General features: G+C 36.6%; 1 protein-coding gene across 1 annotated transcript in view; it reads right to left on the reverse strand.

The window, feature by feature from the left end:
- Nucleotides 1–3,603, reverse strand: part of PACSIN2 (protein kinase C and casein kinase substrate in neurons 2) — a 27,138-nt gene extending 23,535 nt beyond the window's left edge. Inside the window, exon 1 of the mRNA XM_010286807.1 lies at nucleotides 3,485–3,603. Coding sequence (XP_010285109.1) covers nucleotides 3,485–3,544 — 60 coding nt within the window. The 5' untranslated portion in view covers nucleotides 3,545–3,603. The remainder of the gene's footprint in view (nucleotides 1–3,484) is intronic.
- Nucleotides 3,604–14,961: the final 11,358 nt, after the last annotated feature.

The following is a 14,961-nucleotide window of genomic DNA, read 5'->3' on the forward strand; positions in this document are numbered from 1 at the left end:
AGATGGGCTTTGCAGCACACTCCAAAGGTAAATAAATCTGAGCTATTTTGGAGTGTGAGGGGACAAACTCAAAAGCTCACCCTGCCAGACTGTCTCTTCTGTGCCATGGCTAAGTTTAAATACTTGCTACAGTACTATACACTGCTTTCAGCTGTGGCAGTAAAACGCAGCAAGGTGGCTTTTAACTGCAGGCTGTCTTTAAAAACAAAGAAAAAAAACCCCTATGTCAAATATATTCAAAACCTCTAACAAAAGGGTGCAAATGACAAAATCTGCAGTAACAATACAACTTCCAAACTGATTAAGAGTTCTTTACTTGTTACCTGAGGCATGAAGTACTGAGGCTGGCATTCCAGACACACTGCATCTTTTCTAATAAAGTCAGACAAAACACATTGATCAAAGCAGTTTCCATTTTGAGAAAGATTGAGACTAGAACTCAAAGCTGCAATCTTCAGAAACAAAATTACTAATTCAGAACAATGGAAAAAGGTCACATTTTAGACTAAAAATCAGTCAAATTTTACTTTGGAAAGACTGCTCCAAATCATAATTACTTAAACAAGAGTTTGGTAATTAAACTTGACAAGCTTGCTGTTAGTTTCTGCATATCACTTAACACTGAAGAGTTATTCTTAGGTTAAATTTATTAAGACTTGCGCAGGACTTCCTTTACTTCAGGTTCGTGTTCTACTAACAGCAGAAGCCTCGCGAACCTCCTCCCATCTCTTAACTCTTGATCTGAAGAATAATTCCTGTCTTATAGTTCTGTTAGCCTTCTCTGTAGGAAGGCAAGGTTTAAAGTCAAATGATTCATTCTGCCAAGGCATTACTTGGCCTAAGCAAACTGCTGGATATGTTAATTATTCACTCAAACAAATAATCAGAAATATATACAAACCAAAACACATTCCAGGCTAGTATCAGGCATGCATGTCAAAATGCAGTTACCCTCACAGAAATGCACAGGAGGGCAGAGGTCACAAGAAAACTATCCCTGGATGAAAGCAATCACTCAAAATATCCTATGCCAAGGCTACACTGCAGTGGACAGCACAACCCTAGGTACTTTACTACCTTCCCTTATGTTGTGCTTTAGTCCAAGCATTTTGTTCAGTGTCAGGATAAACCCCCCCACCTTCCCTGCCACATGCTGCTACATGCAACTATACCGGCTGTCAACCAAAACCTAAGTTCCACATTATTCAAGTATCTAACTGTAATAGGGTATTGCCAAGACTACCAGTCTTTTGAATAGTTTAATACCCAGTAATAAGGAGTCGTATTATGATAAGTATCAGAGTGCAAAGAAACAGCAATTTCTTTGCTTAATATATTTTCTCAGCTATTTCCATTGAGAGAAAAGTTTATGTATTTTTTCTTAAGACAGCTTTGTAAACATGTTTATTCTCTCAAACTACACAGACTCTGTAAATTTCTCAAGCATAGCATGCATGAAGGTCAAAAATTGCTACCATGTCAATCCTTCGTGTTAATAGTTCAGCATTACTATAGAATCATTTATCATTTATATCAGAGTATCCTTTTTCATGTTTAGTTCAAAGTATCTTAGCGCATCCATAAAAGCTCCATCTCTATAGAATGCCAGGGACGTCATACCACACATTTTTTCAATGCTCCATGCAGTTACATAAATATTTAGGCATACCTACCATAGTCTTTCAGCTATACATACAGCACTTTCTGATAACCTGCTATATCTTTTAAACTCTCTAACCTATTCTTTGTTGTTTTTTGCTTTTGTTTTTCTTAACCATGACACAAATATCAGTAGCAATATTTTAAGCACTAACCAACTATAAAACCTTTACAGCCTCCCCTCTGTTTCACTCAAATATGACTTAGTTTCAACATACTGAAATTTCAAGCCTTTAATCACATTGCTACAATAATTACAAAGCCTTTATATCCATAGTAAGAACGCAACTATATCAATGTTTTTAAAGAAACAGCATTTTTAGGAGGACAGACAAGTTTGGGGGGAGGTTGTGGCTAAGAATCAAACATCACAAAGAAAAACATCAAAACAAGTAGTTTCCTACATAATTCAATACTCAATTTCAAAATTCAGTGAAACATTGCCTTTTATATTGCTAAACTGTCAAAAGCTTAGTACAAGGAAATACAGGATTTTTTTTTTTTTTTAATAAGGTGATAATTGTATGGGGAGTCCAGTTTTGCTTTCAGAAAGACTGTTAATACTTTGAATATCCTTAAAGTCACTTCCCTGCTCAAAGCAGGTCTGATAGATCAGATTGGTCAGGACCATGTCCAGCTGAGTCTTAGACACCTCTGAGAGCAGAAGTCCCACATCTGCTCTGCAGTCACACTACAGAGTACCCCTACAACAAAAGGGGTTAAGACTTAGAATCCAGTAATTTTAAAACCACCTCTTTATAAATAGGATAGATATATTTAACATAATAGTAAACATGTCTCCTCAAAAAATCATAGCTGTCTACTAAACAAGAACCTCACTGGCAGTAGGTCTTTTAGATAATGTATCTAAAAATAATGGAAGATCTGCATCAAAATGCAATATGCCGTCACCACCACCAATGCAGGTTAGTGTTCTAGAAAAGCTTTCATTTAAAAAGAAGCACAATGTTAGGTCACCAAAACCAAGCTGTCTCACAGTCTCTGGTAACAGAAATATTCAGACATCTTCCCCCTAGTCATTTTCATGTTTGCTACAGCTCAAACCCAAAAGAGCTCCCAGTCACATGGTAGAAACTTGCCCCACTGAACACAGTTCATCTGGACAGCGTACTTACCTCCAATTATATCAGTATTGACACTGTCAAACCTTTCTTTTTCTTGCAAGAAACTTTTTTGGTAAAATGTTTTCTGCTTGATGAAGTTTTCTCTCTTTAAAAAACTTAATCGTATTATCGCAACATCTGAAAGCCCTCTTCAGATTTGGGCAGCACAAATTACTGATATGACAATGTGCTTTGTACTATCTCTCTGCATGTACACACTTACATTGAGATCAGCATAAGGTAACTTCTCTCAAAAAAGTTTATACTTATATCTAGACACAAACAGGAGACATACAGTACATTCACACACTATCATACATCTGTAATTTATGTACACTTATGGTAGCCTTTAACAAGTTACTTTAGCTTTAACATTGATCACTCAACCCCCTTGGTAATTTTAAAAGCTACCCACTCACACACCTCTTCGGCAATAAAAAAATGACAAAGGTTCAATTCTGGATCACATATTCTACCTAAATGGATGATCCTCAAGTTTGTGCCAGTTAAAAACCCTTGACAGAACTAGGCCAAAATCTAAAACGTCATTTCTACCCTGAAGGCTGTTTCTGCAGATCACAAAAACCACAGACATCTTGTATTGCAGCTCTCTCCACAATTTACAATGTACAAAAATCAAACTTTTCTATAGTAAGAGTAAAAAATGAAATCAAAATATTGTGATAAAATATTTGGATTACCTCCCAGAAGCTATCACTAGAAACTTCTACTCCAACAGAATCATCATATGAGCCAGACATTTCTATGTATGAAGAACTTGTAAATATTCAGTGCTTAAACACCTTCAGAATCTGTAACGAGATACAAAAAAATTATTTATAAGCATTATTAATGAAAAACAGTTATCAAAAGAGAAATTAAGTTAACTAACAACCTTCAATTCTTTGATATCCAGGGATGAAAAATAAAAACAAGCAACCACACAGGGAATGTAATGAGTGCATTTCACAACACAACACTATTCTACCACCAAGTTCTTGGCTCTTGTCATGACATTTGTTGTCCAGAAAATGTGAACATTTGGGTTGAAACCCATCTGCCTATATAAAATTTCAAACTCTTGAATTTATTTTATCGTAAAATTTCCTATTACAACTAAAAGACAAGACTGAGCAGCACGATGCTTACTTGGTAAGTATTCTACTTCAAAGCATTCCATAAGAGACAATCAACTGACCTTTGCTACTGAGACAATAACCTCCACTGCTTCCTATTCCTTTTTCATTGGAAATCATGTTACATAATAAAAGCCACTGGAAATACTTAAGGCCAAAACCACTTTCTGATTTGAAGAAAAAAAGAAAGAAATCTTCTTTTCAGAAGGAAAAAGTTTTATTTCTGTAAGAATTTTAGATTCATATCATCTACTTGAAAGCTAGAGGCATCCAAAAATGCAAAACAGAACTTCCTCTGCAACAATATAAAGCAAAAACAACGCGAAGAGCATTGCAGCTACTTAAGTCAAATGCAGGAGACAAGACCAGCCTGCTTCCCAAAAGTCTCAGTACAGTTTATGATATTCAAACAGCCCCAGTTATCTTGCCCAGCCACCTGTGACTAGATCTCTTACTGGGATAGTAACTACCTGAACTACATTATTTTCTTGGCACCACTCTTACGCATTTTAAAACAAGTAATAGATTCTAAATGATGGTATGATGCAGGTACCTACTGTTCCACATGCACCAAGTAAAAGGTTACAGGCTCAGAGGAGACAGGAGGGCTCCCTGAAGCTGACAATTACTGTCCCTAGAAGCTGAAACTCCCACACCTAGTTTTACTGCACTTTGTGACATGTTACCATACTATTTCATTGTTTTCTTTTAGCAAAACAAACAGGAAAAAACCCCACAAACTCCAAATTCTGATCTTTATTAGAAGTCATTACTTTAACAATTCAGGCATTCTCAAATATAGACACAGCTGCGTGGAAGAAAAACATGACCCAGCCTCATCAAAGGAGATTACTTTATAAAGCACTGTGTATAAAAAATTTAGGGTTACCCTAAGCTAACATGTAAGATAAGTATCAGAAACAGTACTGATGCAAAAATTCAGGCACTTACATTCACAAATGGGGTTTGACCAAGAGGTAGGAGAGGAAGGAAACTGCTCTCTCCCACAATACACACATGCAAATCCCCACCTAATCTCTACAGATACTTCAAGTTCTCCTGTTTAGACTTCTCCTCTCAAGTTTGCCTACAACTATTGCCAGGGATACATGTGGGTGAACAGATTTTACCCTCCCTTCTGGGATGAATACCTTTATCAGCAGACTATAAGGTGAAGGTCCCTCTCTCTTTTGCCATATGAATCCCTTAATGCAGTAGGGACACTTCAAAAGGAAGAGTAGAAAATGCCTACAAACCGGGCCTACCTTGCAATCTAGTGTTTATGATATGCTGCTGAGAGAAACGGAATTGAAAGCCTCTAAGGCCAAGGACAATTCAACACTAAATTCACCATTTCTGGGATAAACTGTGCCGTAAGGGTAGGCATACACCACTTGTTTGTAACAAAGTCTAGCTAGGGAAACAAAACAGTTGTAGCACAAACAGAACAAAGAACTGCTCTGGCGGGGAAGACAAGCTGTTTCTCCTGAACTGTTTTTCATCCAATTCATTTCCACAGCCTAATTCACAAATAGCTTAAATAACCTTAGCATTGAATACAGAACTGAAAACTACAACAGGAACATCAAACGTTAGATTTTGAAAAGATACCCAAAAATACAAAAAGGGTTCTGCAAAATGGCAACAATTACGAAGGAAATGATATATTGAGACAAAGTATTTTTACATGTTAGTGTAACAATCTTCAACTTATTACTAATAATTACCAAAAAGCCCACTTTTCCACCTGTGCTTTTATTGAACCAAGAGAGAAAAGTGCCTTGAAAAACTATTCAGTTGTCAGTTTCTTAGCAGCACACCTTTACATGGAAGGTAAACTTTACACCTTTACATGTGCTTTCCAGATAAATGCTGGCCCTTGCAATTCTTACAATACATCAAGGTAAGCCAAGATCACATTTGTAAGCGTTTATATTTTCCAATAGCCCTTCTTAGATAGCCATAAGCAGCACAAAGAGGAAAACAGAAGTGCAATAAACTTGCAACTAGTTGGACAAACTCAAAAGAATAGTTTGACATCAAACAGCTTGTTCTAGGAACTTGCTTGTTTTAAGGTTTTCATGAAAATAGAAGGTTATGCCGTGGTATCTTTAACAATAATTTCTGGTATTATTTTATCTGATCAAAAGGAGATTTAGTGTTTAAAGACAGCTTGTTAGATCAATAAACATTGCTAGCTAGATTCTGTTAACTGTTTGTGTCCTGTTGCCTTTTTCCCGTTAAGGTAGCACTAACATTCATCTTATTCTGAAAGCAAGTGAGCAACAGAAGCAAGCATGTGACCCAGGCATGCTATGCAGAACAAGGGAAGGAACAAGATTCCAAAGGTTCTCGGGAAGGGTTACAGTTGTTTTTCTGTAGTACACTCAGATCTTTCAACCAAAGTGTTTACTACCACTTGGAAGAGATCAGGCAGACAACAGTAGAGTTTAGAATCTTGAAAAAGAAACCTTTACGCAAAAGTATGAACCTGAAGGAAAGTTTCAGTCACCCATCCCACCTTCCAAACCACACAAGAAGTAATTTTTCCTCTCCAGTTACAAAAAGAAAAGCCAGTGAAAGTGATCCGAAATAATAATACAGCGTCCACTTACCTTTACCAAAATAGCCAAAACTATATCAGTACTGGAAATTTAATGTCAAAAGCTACATGGAAAAATTGGAAAAGCTGAAACAGAGGAACAATTTCTTAAACGAGGGAACAGGTTGTGGGGACTTTTTTTTTAAACTTTTATGCCTCCTCAACTAAAACTACATAATACACAGAGTTATCCTTTTTTTTTTTCCCCCATAAAAGCATAAAAATGATCAGCACTCAGGAAATTCTGATGGATTTAAGGTTTTCATATGCCAAATACTATGCTGTGAGAAAGTATGAGCAAGCGTATTTAGGGAAATATTATGAAGTCATAGCAACAACTGGCACAGAAAAACACTACTTGTACAACACTACTTAAAAATAAACTGAATACTGAGATAGGAACATTAAGCAGTATGACTCATGCTACCCTCACAAAATGGAATTATTACAGCAGCCAGTCCTTTAGCACATTTTTTGTTAGGGTTTGGTTCTCCCATCCTTCAAATGAATTTGCAGAGGTTTCACAATGAAAGTTCATTGCACTTTGATTTGCAGTGCCTTCATTTTACTATAAAAAGTAAACCTAAGAACAACTAAGGCTGTCAGTATAAAATCTGAGAAATTTAGATCAAGATGACAATAGATGAGTTCTGGACAGATTTTCCACAACTGCTCACCTGCATCTCACAAAGCTGGGGGTCCTTTAGTCAGCTAGATTGCAGCAGAACCAGTAACTCCATAGGGAAGCACGGTGCACACACTCAGTTCCTATATTCCCACAAGAGTTTAGCTTCATCCAGTCTGGCCTTTGATCTTCTCATTCCACGACTCCAGGCCCAACTTCTTTAAGAGTACCTACACTGCCTTTTTCTTGTCCCTCAACTACTTGCTGAGCATGCAGTAGCACAGTGCTCTAGCAGTCTCCACCCACCTTCAACACTGACTGGTAAACCAGCTCACCAAACAGGACAGATGATTGCTGAGCTCACATTAAGATTTTCTTGAACAGGTACATCGGTTTAGGTTTCTCCCATCCAGCTGCCAATTTTCACAAAACTGATGAGAGATGTGTAGTTATCTCTCTGTTCTTTAACATTTGTCTGAAACTGATCAACTGATTCAAGAATTATGGAAGCAGGAAGTTAGAGAAGGCAAAGGCATAAGCTTCATTTTCCTCAGAAGGCAGATTAAAGATCTTCACTGAATAGAAACTATCTCTGGATCACACTCTGTGCTTTTTCCTCTGCATGCTCCTGGCCAACACAAATGAAATCTCATAACTTTCACGCTTATCGGGATATTTTCTACCCCTGTGTCAAAGAACTTTGTAATTTCCATTAAAAATAAAAATCTCAAGGTTCTATTAATCATCAAGTCCAAAGGCCTTAAAACAAGTTTTTACCTGTGTCACCACAGGCACGTAAACCACCAAACGTGAAGCAGCACAGAGAAAGCCTTACCAGTTCAGAGCCCTTGTTGCCTTTTTTCATAAAAAGTCCCAGCACATATTAGCTAAGAGAACTTACATAGGCTAAAAATAAACCATGAAGCCCAACTGAAAAAAGTAACTATATAGTGAAAAGTACATACTGTAAAATGGTGCAAACAAGCAAGGCTCAAGATTCTTGACTTTTAAGCTTCTTGATTTTTAGGCAATTCTTGTAAATTAGGATATAATTATCTTAGACACAAGGAAACTGACCAATAAATAAATGAGACTTTTTAAAGCTTCCTCCTAGGGAACGTTCTAGAAATGCTATATGCTAAATACCTTGAATTTCTTCTCTATTGCTAGTGCCCTACAACGTGAAAAGAATTGCTATAAACATCCTGAAGGCTTAATACATGGGAATTTTAGAAAATATTAACTAATAATGAGCAAGCAGACCTTCAGATACTGCACACAAAAACATCTGAATAGAATATGCTGTCTCTGCTCTCAAGGAGCTGGTTTTGATGCCGTTATCTTGAAAGCAATTTACAAAAATCCTTGTTTCATTCATGTTGAAATACTTTTTTTTTTTTACTCCCTTTTTCTTCATTTGTCAGGTGGCAAAGATTAGCACAACATACAACTTGCAAAAACTGTGCAACAAATGCAGACTTTTAAGATGCTAAAATAATCCAGTGAATCCCAAAGCTCCTCTTAAGGTGCTTTCCCATCAGGAAGAAGGGAAAAAACATTTAAAGAAACCCTTCAGTTTATCCCCCCTAGCTCCCAATAACAGATTAATTTGTTTGATGAACTCTTACTGTGAAACAGGTAAGGTTGTTTGTTGAAAGATTTTAACATTCTGAACTCCCTTGAAAAATTACATTTATTTTTATTGGATACTTAACTATAATTCAAAAGGATAGTATTAAAAGGAAAAAATCTAATTCAGGTCTCAGTGCTGCTTACTGACTGAAATCTATGATGAGAAAGAATAAGAATAATAAAGATTCCAGGTTTGATATTCCAACACAAAGAATGCCTGCAGAGAAAAAACTATTTCATATACTTGAAACCTGAAGGCAATACCACACAGCCTTGTCCCACAGACCTGATCAACATTTCTCAGTATGTACAATCCAGATGACTAATGGGAGACTTGACTCCTGTTTGTGCCTTACTTCCAGAACTTCACATTTTCTAGAACAGAAAGAACTGACAGAAGTTCTCAGTGCCAACATGACATAATGCTTATCTCTTCCAATTATTCTCTCATGTACGATAGGTGCTTTAAAGCAAGGCTATCACTAGTACTATGGCTCTGGGTGACAAACTGGTCCACAACAGAGCAAAATCTTGGAATCATAGAATGACAGTGCCATTCAAGCAGGGTCAGCCCAGGTTGCTCAGGACTTTATACAGTCAAGTCTTGAAAACCTACAGAGATGAAGACTGCACAACCTTGCTCTTCAACTTATTTCAGTGTTTAACTGTCCTCAAGAAGAAAATAAATCAATCCGTATTTAGAAAACCAAATGGTCCCTTCAGCTGTAATCCTTGTATTGACTCTACAGAAGGAAGCTCAGACAAAGAGTCTACCAGACTCTAGAAGAGAAGAGCACCTGGTCACATCACGTTTTAAACTTATTTTTGGAATGACAGGATTTGTCACTATGGATCTGACTCAGCAGGATTCCAGGTTTCGTGACTAGGGAGTGAAATACTTATACATAAGGACACCACTCAACTCGCTCATAAAAACTTTCAGCTATAGTATTTTTCCTTATTACTCACTGAAGTCTCAGGTTTTGTTCCACACAGAATAGCAAGGAAATGGGAATTCATTGTACAGAAACAAACATATCCTATGCTTTAAGTGCGAACTATTGTGGTTTGCTACCACGTGTAGCTACCGTGAATATGCTGTATCTTGTATTACCTGATTAAACAAAGCAATTTAGACATTGCTGGTTTTTCTATTCTGTCCAAAGAGCTTGCTCTATAAGAGTTCCCAGTTTCTTCAGGGTTGCGATTTGTTTGCTGTTTACATACAGAGAAAAAGAGTGACAAAACATCTTTGGCAATATTGTGAAATCATGTACCAAAACCTGTTAAGAATCACAGCTATGAACACTGAAAAGTTCATACATTAATAGGACAAGCAGCTATAGGAAAAAAGGTTGCTTTGGTTTACATGTTCAAGCAACACCAAGGAATTCTAGCCCCTGGGTGCAGGGAACAAATGCATCAAACCATGATTATTCACTACTACTCAAGTGCTGTGAACTCTTCTAACTGCAATCAGTAGACATGAATGCATGTTATTAATAGAAGTCAGGTCTTAGGTTTTCAAAGGTAAAGTCTCAAATCAATGACTTTGGTCTAATCCTTCAATCTATAAAATAGGGACAATAGCATCCTCTTTCAGAGAGATTTAAGAAAATCCCTTGGTCTCTGCCAAAAAAAATAATTTCATAAACAAACACCAGAGAAAAGTCCATAAAAGGAAACTGAATTGCTACTTCCTGGGGAATTCAGCCTGTATGTTAAAGTTAGCAGAGCCACACACCAAATTTTTTTTTTTTTTTTTTTTTTTTAAGAAGTTGACAGCAACCCATTTGGTGAACCCTATATCCTCAGCACAGAAGGAAGGAATCTAGGAAACACATGCCATTACAAACTGTGTATTTCCTATTATGCATGTTACTCAGACTGCAAGCAATATTTATTCTTACATTTTCTAGTTTTAATATCTGAGTATTTTGCCACCTAAACATTTTTCAGTTAGTAAATAACATAAAATGACACTAAATAGTAAGAAGTTACTAGTTTGTAATTCAGAACTGTAAGAGCAAGAAGAGATTCCTTGCACTTCTGTGGCCCACAGGCAGTGGGAAAAGGAGCAAGAAGTGGCTAAAAGCCAGTAGGAACTGGGAGGAAGGGTGGATGACCTGCGAGGACAAGGGGGACAGTGGCAGGAGCTTGGGAGGCAGGGAGCTGCCTGGCTTCAGCCTGGCCAGAGGACAGCAGAGAGAAGGGGCTTCTGCAAGCATGGGATTGCTCCTGGGTCATGCCCCCTCCCCATGCTCCAGTCAGCAATCAGAAGCTGGTGTTAAATGCCAATTAAGTCAAACCCCCAAGTGGAGGCTGCTTGGCTCCCAACAACCTCCTTGCTACTGGGTTATATTCACTACCCATGCCTGTTAAATGCTGTATGCATAACATGCAGTAGAAAACCACTGAAAGTAGCATTAATTCACTCCCTAAATATGCAAGCAATGAACACACATTCAAGCCAGAGTTCTAGCACACATCAGAAGATCACTAAAGCAGTTAATTTCCTTGATATTTCCCACATGTAAAAAACCCACACAACTGTAGTGAGAAGACAGTATCTCAAATTAAACTCTCCAGGCACATCAACACTGTGTGACTGAAATTTTACAACATATAAATGTCACAATGCATAATATAAGGAATAACAGCAGCTACTTTAGTCATTACATTTTATTAAGCACAGTTTGAATATTTTATTAAATAAATGAAACTTTAAATTACTGATTAAGCTTGGTCGTGTTTGAATACCACACACAGCACAGAAATGCATCTCTGAAATGTGAGACAATGACCAAAACGCTGTTAGACTCTTAGCCTGCACATTATGTTTCATATATGTGCAAGTATTATCTCACACTCTAGAGAAGATAAGCCCAAGTTATGACTCTGTTTCTGTCTGGTTTAATATTGAAAGACAGTATAACTGAACTCTTCAAGCCTCTCGGGAAATTCTCTCTTTGGAATCGCATGCCTTTACTGCAGGCATGAGCAGCAATGGCAGAATGATGTAGTTGTCAGAACTAGCTCTCGTTTCCTATCCTTCTTCCCCTTAATTTGCTATTGGACATGCTGTTTTTTTGCAGATTCAAGACCCAGCTGTCCTTACAGGCTCCTACGTGCTGCCAGCATAACCTCCCTCTGCATTTTTCCAACTAACCAGGAGATGCCTTAAATAGCAAAATACTCACTTTGGGGAAAAATATTTTTTTGTTCTCTGCCTGACAAGCCACTCTATGTAGGTGTATTATTTTAATTGTGCTTTTTGTTTGTTTCTTTGTTTTAACCAGTAAAGTTAATTGCCTTCAGAGGCTTTGCAGGGGTTTCTGATTTTAAGTTAAATGGACACTGACCACAGAAAATTATTAACACTGCAAACTACAAGCTTTAAATGGCATAGCTATGCCAACTAAGGACACAAAGTTGATACACAGCTCTGTGGGGAGCTATAAAATATTTGGATATACTTAAAACAAACCTTAACATACTTGGATTATACTTTTTGCTTAGCTGGAGGTATGAAGGATGATGCATGAACCAGAATAAACCATGCGAGGAAAAGAAAATACCCAGTTCTCCAGGTACAAAACGCACTTGCATTTACACCACTCTGCTCAAAGCTGGATAGCATTGTTAAAATGTTCCTGCTGTACAGAAAACAAATACACGACCTATGACATGCCAACACTGAAAGTTTTTACTTTGAATCCCCAGTGCCAACCTGCACGGAAATTACTTCATCACTAGGTTTTAGTTTTAAAATATCCAAAGCCAATAAAAGATCTCATTGTTTAACAGGCTTCTGTTGTATTTAATCTCAGAAAGTTTGATTTATTTTAAGGTTGTGTAGTGGTGGTCATTTAAGTGGTTAAATTTGAAGTTGATTCCTGTGAAAGTGTTCTGATACAATTTTTTCTGTGCCTTGAAAGTCAAAGAAAAAAAATCAATTACAGAGAAGTTAAGCAATTATGATTCATACCAATAAAAATGCAAATAGCTATTTTCAGCTTTATTAAGGAAGACTTGTGAAGGTAAATTCAGAGCTCTTAAAATTATTATTTCAGTGACAAAAAGTGTGTACTATTTTGTATTTTTCATTAAAAACAGTCTTCAACTCCAGCAGCCTACCACTGAGCAAAACCTCCAGCTTTGCAAATTTAGTTCTACAAGTGGCTAGGTACTGCAGGAAAGATTTAAAGACTTAAATTTCCCCAAGTCAAAATTTTACCATGTCAGAATTTCTCAAGTACTGTTTTGGATTTTTTTTTCCCCTGCATCCCCTCTTCTCTGTAACAACCAATGAACTTCAGGTTACAGAGTATTAAGCATCATTCAAGTAACAGGAAAATGCCTGTAGAGATTACACGAAGTGCTAAGCAGAGGCAAGGAATCATCTTTTTGCCTTTCCAACCTGGTATTGAAGTCATGCTTGTTGCTAAAGAACAGCTCCATGAATTTAAGTGTCATTAAAAGGAAAGTATGTTACTACTGAAAGTGTTTCAACAAGGCCACACTGTCATATGTATTCTTAACTAAAAATTGTGCATTTTGACAGAGTTCTCCATTTCAAATACAAGGTACTGTCTGAATACAAAGTGATACTTGCTGTGTCCTTCAGTAGGGAATAAATCTCTTTTAAGTACTTAATATACTGCAAGGTACTTCCTCCTACATCGCTTTACTAGGCCTATGCCAAAGGCCAAAGCAGGACACAGATGAAGACAGAAAAGAGGTGTAATTAAGCAGTTCTCTAATATAGCAGCATTGTTAAACTTCATTACAAGTTTTAAATGATGAAAATGTTCACCACAGTAAGTTTCATCCATGCTATTAGATACTCTTCAAAAACGGAGTCTGTAACATTTTTTTAACACCATCCTGTATTAAGAAAGGAAATGTAAATGAGGAGTTAATCCCTACTACTTCATGAAGAGGAAGGGAATGATAGTCTAAGGATTATCATTTGAGGATATCCAATTTCCTCAAATATGCTTCTGAATATAGAGATGTTGGGATTGGGGGCTATCAGAACAAAAAATATAATTAGAAAATAAGTTATATAGACTGCCTACAAGATCTAGAAGTTCCTCTCAAACACCTCCTCAGATAATTTCCTGTCCTTCAGAATCTACGGTAAAATCTAATACTCACATTTTTAGAGCTCCTTTACAAGCAGTGTCAGAGACCGTTCTAGCTTTTACAGACTTGAAAATCACACTCTAAACTCAAATGTGTACAGTGTTAGAAAAATGTGACAAATACAACAAAATTATGATTGTGTTGCCACAAATTCTGTCAAAAGTATGAGAAGAATATGTAATACACAATGAAGGTTCTATGAAATGTATCATATTCCCAGTACTTCCAAATACTTCAGGTACTCATTTAAGATAAAACTTTGATGATCTTGCCTAATACTTGAATTTTGAAACGATAATGCTTGTGTTTCTTCTCACACAAAGCAACTCCAGTTTCAACAATTTTTTTAAAACTTGATACTGTTAGTATTTACATCCAGAAAGAGAGCAAAAGGCCACCATAGTTAAGAATTCAAAACCATGTCTGATAAAAAGCTATTGAAATGTACCTTTTTAAAAACACACCCTCAAGTTCTCAAAGGATAGACATACCATTTAAAGAGTATTTTTCTGTTGTAGAGGTCAGCTTTAATTTTGTGTAAAAAACCAAACACCAATGCCAAGCTATGACCTGCATTTAAATCAACGTGCAAGACAGCCAGTAGAGGTTCTCAGCAAATTTATCTAAAGCATCTATCAACCAAAAAGATTAATTTTCTTCTATAAATTTCCCTCAGTGTATGCCATATATGGCATTAAAGGAACTGTGCAATCAATATTTATTAAATAGACGTTGTATTTGTTTGATAAAGGAACTTATTTAATCCTTATTTAGCAGTTGTATTTTAGGCTAAAGTATTCAATATAAACTTCTAAACATTAAATTTTTTCAAAATTGTTAAAATTAGTCGAAACCTAAACTCACTACAGGGATTAACTGTAGCTAAAGGCTCAGCTATTTCATTTCATCCCACTGGAGGTTAAAAACACCTCACCTGTTTGTACATTATGTTCTAAAAGTTAGTATCTTCAATTTAGTTTTGACACACTATACAGAGTTGCATCTTGTTTCTTGGATCAACAGCACTTCTTGGCA

Source organism: Phaethon lepturus, unplaced genomic scaffold (genome assembly GCF_000687285.1).
Source record: "Phaethon lepturus isolate BGI_N335 unplaced genomic scaffold, ASM68728v1 scaffold13365, whole genome shotgun sequence".
In the NCBI taxonomy this organism is placed as follows: Eukaryota; Metazoa; Chordata; class Aves; order Phaethontiformes; family Phaethontidae; genus Phaethon; species Phaethon lepturus.